The sequence below is a fragment of the Furipterus horrens genome, unplaced genomic scaffold, assembly GCF_987537825.1.
Source record: "Furipterus horrens unplaced genomic scaffold, mFurHor1.1.pri manual_scaffold_6, whole genome shotgun sequence".
In the NCBI taxonomy this organism is placed as follows: Eukaryota; Metazoa; Chordata; class Mammalia; order Chiroptera; family Furipteridae; genus Furipterus; species Furipterus horrens.
Window position 1 is genome coordinate 181,740,162 of NW_028327176.1, and position 7,819 is coordinate 181,747,980.

General features: G+C 47.6%; 1 protein-coding gene across 1 annotated transcript in view; it reads right to left on the minus strand.

The window, feature by feature from the left end:
- The window catches only part of LRP11 (LDL receptor related protein 11), a 30,455-nt gene extending 26,583 nt beyond the window's left edge, over positions 1–3,872 (minus strand). The window contains exon 1 of the mRNA XM_090279971.1: positions 3,242–3,872. Within this exon, the coding sequence (XP_090136097.1) occupies positions 3,242–3,872 (631 nt within the window). The remainder of the gene's footprint in view (positions 1–3,241) is intronic.
- Between the last annotated feature and the right edge of the window lie 3,947 nt (positions 3,873–7,819).

Below are 7,819 nucleotides of genomic sequence, written 5' to 3' on the forward strand. Positions count from 1 at the left end.
TCAGATTTCGATAAGCCACGTAAGCAACCTGTGCTTAAGAAGAAACGTGTTCTGACTTTTTCCACCTGAGCAAAGATCCACACCTGATGTCTTTATTCTGCTTTTCCAGATAAAGAGAGGTGTAACAATTGCATGAGTAATGTCCCCTTTTATAGAGATTTATAGAGAACCCTCCTTTGGTTCTGGCTTTCCACACAGCAGTTTACCACTTTATAATTTTGGAATGCATCATATAATTCTGCAGTAATATTATGGTTAGCTGCTACTTGCATTGAAGTGTATCTTAAAATACTATTTGTAAGTAGAGAAGCTGAAATATAACTATATGCTAAAAATAAAGATATGATTTATGAATACAGTGAAATTCTCATGTCCTCTAAATTGGTCACTGTTGTATTTGAAATAACAGACATTTCCTCCTCAGTTCAAGTTCAGGCAATTACATTGTACAATGTATTTTAAAGTAAGCCAGAGCTTATCTACCCAGTCACAAGGCCTTACAAAATAAACAAATGATGATAAGAGGAAAGGAGCCTGCTACACTTAAAAATATTTGACTTGCCAATGAAGCAGAAGAGAAATGTAATTTTGAATTTGTGTCATAAAAATGTAATAAACCAATGTTAAGTACTATGGTAATATTGATTTCTTTTAAAAACAAAACATTTGGTAAGATCTACAGAGGTAAGACATACCAGTTTTGGTGGGGCAGATCAAGGTGGCATTTTATACAGAGAATAATAATACTGTTAACTAATCTGATTTATAACCCACTGTTGAAAACACAGCCTTAATGACAAGGAAGAGGTTCTGGATCTGGACCCGTGCTGTGTGGGCACAAATGACAGAGCTGAGGCTGAGGCCTCAGTAGGGCCTCCTTAAGTCCAGTGACAGAAGCAGGGCCAGACTAAAAAAAGAGGCTTAGATCAGCGGTTCTCAACCTGTGGGTTGCGACCCCTTTGGGGGTTGAGTGACCCTTTTACAGGGGTCACCTAAGACCATCAGAAAACACATATATAATTCCATATTGTTTTTGTGATTAATCACTATGCTTTAATTATGTTCAATTTTAACAATGAAAATACATCCTGCATATCAGATATTTATACTACTATTCATAACAGTAGCAAAATTACAGTTATGAAGTAGCAACAAAAATAATTTTATGGTTGGGGGTCACCACAACATGAGGAACTGTATTAAAGGGTTGGGGCATTAGGAAGGTTGAGAACCACTGGCTTAGATAGTGCAGGTTAAAATCCATCATTTTTTAAATTGTGTTTTTTAAAATTGCAACATGTTAGGAAAAAAAGATCCACAACCTCAATATGATTATCATCATTTTTAGTGAGTACTGTTCTAGTCTTTCTCCACATGAGCTGATGATGATGTCAGTTTCTTCCAAACGTGCATAGAGAACAAGGAAAAAGGATTTCAGTTTTCTACTCTTGGGCTTTTAGGTCTGTGTTTCAGCAGAGAGGAAGGATATATGTGTATCGGCCATAGGCCACATTCAGGGATGCTGGTGGAGGGCCAAGTAAAAGTGCCTCTTGCCCCCACTTAAGGGAAAAAGTTTGGGGGGTCCTTCCCAGTGTCTGCCTCCAGGATGAGGAAGTCACTGGGTGACCTTCGATGTCTGCTCCCCGACAAGGGTTTTGAGCCTCCTCTTTGGTAGAGGTGGGTAAGGTATTGTGCACACAGATTTCCAGACTCTGCTCATTGGCCCCGCAGGTCACGGAGACTCCAGACTTCCAAACCAACTGAGTCTGCTCCTCTAATCTTGTGATCCGACACTGAGCTGACCACATCCAGGCTTTAGTCCCTCAGTGACCTTAATTTTAATCTCCAACTACTACGTTTTGTGCTTTCTTTACTGTGTCTTGATTCTCTCATTCTGAACACCTGCAGAAAGTAAAACCATCCCCTGAAAAGCATCCTTTTGCCTCTTTTTAAAAAGGGGATGTGCCCTAAATTTTCTGCTTTTCAACTAAAATCAAGTCCCTTCTTTTCGCTCTATGAAAGGGAACAGTAGTCCACGGAAATCGGTTGGACCCACCTCAAAAATACCGGACACGCGCTTTCCCCCATTTTTGTCTGATGACAGCAACTACAGCTGGAACGACCAGGAGAGCCACCCACGCTAAGAAACCCTGAGATTGAAACAGAACCCACCCGCTGCTCAGTTATGAGGGGCCCGATTGCCTGCCACCAAAAGCGTAACTCTGAATACAATACCAGAGTTTGGTGGAAAGAAAAGGATTTATTTAAAGGTTATACAGATTTAGATTAATGGCAGATTTCTGCCGTTAAGTCCTACTTTCTTTAAAACACCCACAAACACAGAGTTCTGCCTCCCCCTGCCAAACCAGGCTAGTTTTAGAAAAGTCAGAGGTAACCTTTCCCTCTAGGAAAACAGAAGTCTGTGGATTTGCCAGGCACAGTTCAGCTTTACCTGCAGCTCCCAATCACTCGTGCCTGATTGGGGAGGTTCTGCCTGTGTCGCCGCGTTCTCCAGCTCTTAATCCAGAACCACGCGTGGTGCTCTTCCACCCTGGGTGGAAGCCCCAGCCTCCTTGCCAGCCACGTGGCCTTCCCGTTTCAAACCGCATGCTTCTCTCTCTGCAAATGGCCGCCGCCTTATTTTTAAATCCCTGACGGTGGCCTGTGACGCAGTGGGCGTGGTAACGGGTTCTGACCATTCGCAGAACCTTGCGCAGGCCCCGTACGCGCTTTTGTCACCATCCCACGGTCATAGCCCCTCCCATCCGCCTTGGGGACGGGCCCTGTAAGATTTTGAGTAATCTGGGATGTAATTATATTTTGCTCTTGCAATTACTTGACACAAGCCATGCCCTATTAAAACCTGAGACTGAAATAAACGGTTTGGGTTTTTTCCTTCTCTGAACTTTTCTCCTTTAAATTGAATTTCCGTGAAGCCTCTCAGATCAGCCTCCAGCGCCCAGCCTTGAAAAATTGCAAAACCAGCCCACCGTGCCTGCTTCCGCCCCTCCTACTGGCGTTTTTCAGAAACCATCCCTAAGACTGAGAAATCAGAGCCATTCCTCCGGATGCCCGCAACTAACATACGTTGGAACAGGGGTGTCCCGTTTCTGAGCTGGCTGAGGAGGGAGGGCCCAGCGGTCCTGCCCAGGAGAGTCTTCCCGGATGCAGGAGCCGAGCTGGTGCCAGGCCAGCAGAGCCCAGGCGGTCCGGCCCCAGCCTCTCTCAGTGGCAAGCTTACCCAGCCGAGGCGAGGCCCGCGCGGTAGCCGCGTCCCCGGCTTCCAGGTCTTGCTGCCCTTCCGGGGCGCGGCTGAGGCTGTAGCTGCGGTAGCCGCGGTGCAGCGCGAACCTGCAGACGCTGCGGCCGCTCGCCGTGCAGTTGAAGAGGTAGCATCCGAGCGCTGGTGCGGGGTGCGCGGGCCGCCGGGGCAGCTCCACCACGGCCACGGAGCAGCGCGGCTCGGAGCAGCAGGCCGCCACGCACTGCCGCCAGTCCCGCACGGCCGCCGGCGCCCTCAGGAAGCTGGCGCCCGCCGCGATGGAGTCCTTGGTGCGGATGATGGCGTCGGACATGGCACTGTAGCGGCTGCCGCCCGGGCCCGGACAGCTCTGCTGTGGGCCGCCACCCGCGCGCAGCTCCAGCTCCAGCTCCCCCTGCGGCCGCTCCTGCTGCAGCTGCCGGCGGAAGTCCTCCAGGAGCTGCTCCACGCCCGAGAGCTGCGCGTGCAGCTCGGACAGCGGCGCGGGGGGCGGCCCGGTCGCGCGACCACTCGGCAGCCACAAGCAGAGCAGCAGCAGCCCGCGCAGCGCCGGGTGCCGCGGCGATTGCCGGCGCTTCGAGCCCGCGCTCTGCGCGGTGGCAAAGGCCATGGCGGCCGGCAGCCGAGGACGTGAGCAGAGGTTAGCCGTAGAGCGTGACGCGGGAGGGAGGGCAAGCGCGGGCGCTGTGCTCCTCTGGCTCGGCAGCGGGGTGCGGAGGCCCTGGATCCTCAAAGCGCGACCCCCTCCGGGCCTGGCTGCGACCCCAAGGCCGCGGGCGCACGGTCGCCGGTGGGAGCTGCGGTAGGAGGAATCATAGCGGGCACCACCTGGCCGCGCTCTTCGTCCTCTCCGGAGGTTTCCCCGCGGCGCCTCTCTGCCGAACCAGGCACCGTTCGGTGGCCACAAGCCGCCTCTACGCGGATCAGCACCAGGAACGCGAACAGCGGATGCAGTCAGCCCCGCCCGCCGCTCCGCCTTTGCTCCGCCCCTGCCCCGCCCCTGCCCCGCCCCCCCACCTGCATCCGGTCTGTGTTCACTTCCAGTCTCTACCCGGGGCAGGGAAAGTAATGCTGGGAGGTAAGCTTAAGGGAGTGCTGAACAGCATACCTGGCTGCTGTGGCTCAGTGGATTGAGTGCCGGCCTGTGAACCAAAGGGTTACCGGTTCGATTCTGGGTCAGGGCAGATGTCTGGGTTGTGCGTCAGATACCCCCGTGGTGGTACCCAAGGCTGAAGCCAGATCAGCGGTGGAACTATCAGCAAAGCTTCTCCTATTGCTGGCGCAGAACGTCAGTGGAGCACCGTGGTGGGGAATTTGCTGTCTCTGTGGACTCTGAAGTCCACCCACCTCACTTATACCAAAAATCTTGGCACCTAATAAATACGTAAATAGTGCCCTTAAAATCTTGGCACCTAATAAATACGTAAATAGTGACCTTATAAGTAGGTGTGCCCTCCCCTGCCGCCTGGCATGACTTACATAGTTTCCTTCCTGAACCAGTGTCATGACTGACCAGCAGCCATCCTGGTTGACATGAGTGACTCCATATATACTTTATCCTGTCTTTACCGGTGGGTGTGGGTCTCAAGCCACAAGTCAGGTGACTGCAGTGGCACTTGTCTGGTGGAGTGGAAGTTCAGCAGGGCTTAGAGCTTGGAGGAGTTACCCCTGGTACAGCCAGGCTCCTGCATTGGTGGTCGGAGCACTGAGTTCCTACAGCCCACCAGGAGTGGAGGTCCCACTCATATCAGTGTCCAGATGGAGTCCTTATCCCAGTGTTGGACTTGTGGTTTTGTACATTCCATTATACCTTATTACCTCAGTCTTGACATAGCACTTGACATAACTGTCATGGCTGACAGTGACTCCGTGTTAGATTATCAGTGTCCAGAAAGTCCACTCTGCTCTTGCTCTGTATGGTGATTCTGTGCCAGCCACACATGAGTCAGGGCAGGGTTTATATCAAACTCAAACTTTCTTTCTTTTTTAAAAGTAACTTATTCTATTTTATTTCTCCATTTCACAACCTTTATGAGTTAATATGGTGACTGACTAGTACCATCAACCTATGAGGGCTTCTCAATTTCATTTAAAAAAAAAAATCCTCCTCAGAGAGAGGAAGGAAGAGAAAGAAACATCGACATGAGAGAGAAACACTGATTGGTTGCCTCCCGTGTGTGCCTGGACAGGGGATCAAACCCACAACCTAGGTATGTGCCCTGACAAGGAATTGAACCTGAAACCCTTTGCTTATAGGACAATGCTTCAACCAACTGAGCCACACTGGCCAGGGCCAATTTTACTTCTGAATTCTTCTCACTCAAAACAATAGACTGCTCCACTGCTCTAGTCTGGGAAATAAACCTACTGGATACCTTTTAAAAATTATGGCATGTAAAATTGTGCATCAGTTCACCATTGGTTTTTCATATATTCATGGTGGCAGTTCCACTAACCAGAATGTATGCTGCCTCTCGCTACAACTTCCTATGGAAAACAGCAGGTGGCATAAAGGAGTCACTCGTGTTCATTTTGCAGCTTCAGTATTCTAGGATCCAAGGTGAGAAAACAAGGTTTGGTGGGAAATAAAGGTTATATCAGTGTAGAAATGAGACAAGATAGCAGAAAATTCTGGAAATCTTATTGTCTTAACAATACTATGCTGTAGTCTCCAATTAGCCACTGCCTGGCACAATCGATAAAGCCAAACTTTTTTTTTTTTTTTTTTTTTTTTTTTTTAAATAACCAGCCAGACCTGCTCAGGGTATCAGTTCAAAGGGGCATGAGTTCTTGGGGAGAAGGAGCTCTCCATGAATCCTTGCAACTTCAGGGACTGCTCCAGACACATCAACTAGCTCAACTGGGAAGCCACCAGACACCGTATTCAGTTCTTCACCTCCTACGTCCCTGATTGTTTCCACATTAGGTCCCTGAGGTGTTGTACTTGAGCAACACAGTGCTGTTCAAAAATATTTTAAAAAGTAGTCACATTTACTCAGGTTTCTACAAACAACTAGAAATGTGAACACAGTTAAATACGGGGACCTGATGAATTATCTCTACAGCCTGTGGAGGGGCCTTCAACAGGAGGTGTGTTTTAACACATAGTAAGGTATATGAAAATGTCCAACCCAGGGGAGGCTATACTGGAGAGTTCTAGCTGCCTGTGAGCAGCTTCTGCATCTTATTTATTTCTGCATCAGTTTCTATTAACTCCTTTTTCTCCTGATTATGGATCACATTTTGTTGCCTTCTAGCATGTCTGAATATTTTTTGATTACAAGCTTGGACATTATGAATTTTATATTTTTAAATGTCTACATATTTTTAGGAGGGCAAAAATAAATAACTGGATAGAAAAATGCAGTCTACTATAATGTTTTATTTTCAGGACTGACATTTAAGAACCTATAGCTTTCAGATCCAGAACAGAGTGGAAGGTAGAACTAGAAGGTAAAATAGAGAAAAAAAAAAAAAAAAAAAGGAAAAAATAAGCTCAGTATTTCTTGCCATTCCCTGAAAAGGCGAAACTTTATAAAGTTTTTCAGGGTCCATCTCCTAGTGAATTTGAGGCAGAAAAAAGTGGTCTCTTCGCCCAGGCTGTCTGGAGTGTACCACCATGGGCTGCAGGTTCTTCTGTCTATGAGCTGTCTACCCCACACAGGCAGTCAAGGGCAGTAAGATGCCCTTGAAGCAGCGTCAAGATTTCTCCTTGCCTTAGGCTTCAGAGAGCTAAAGTAGGCTTGTAATGAGAAGAAACTTTCACTTGTGATAAAAATAGCCCTGAAGGTATCATCAAACCTTTTAAATACTAGTTATTATACTAACTATGACTATTAAAAATAAGCAGGTATGATAAAGTGATATAATGTTAACCAACAATTGTGTATGATTTCAAAGTCTGCCGAACATTTTCCTATCCATGATTTCAAATGGCTACAGTGGAGTGTGGGAATTCAGTCCTACCAAGAGCATCATTTGTATGTTGAGATGCATCAGGGAGACCATGGCTCACCTCTCCCAAGCCCTTACCAGACTATGTCCTGCCCAAGAACCAGAGGCCAGCCTGCTACTTACCTTCCATGCTGCCTGATATCCACACTCAAATAGCTGCTAAGAGGATGAAGCTAAAGATGGCTGCTCCCATAATCAATGAGACCTTTCTCTGCATACTTGACAAAAGTTCTGAGGGCTGTCATGGTGGTACTAAAATAAACAAAAAAGGGAAAGCCCTGTCAAATCTAAGACACCTCCCTCAGCACCTATTTTCCCAGGAAGTACATGTCACCCCATATTTACTGACTCATTACGTGACACACACTCTATTAAGTCCAGGAATATAAGGATGAAAAGGGGTTGTGCCTTGTTCCAAAGGGTTGCATAGTCTACTGAGGGAGACAGTAAATGTCCATCTGATTATTATACATTTTGACATGTACTGGGTGTGTGGGTAGACCTTTTTGAGGCAGACAGAATTGAGGATGCTTAATTTTGTCCGAGGAAAGAGGCAAAGGCTTTATAAGAAAGAAGTGACCTTTGACCTCATTAAAGGATAAT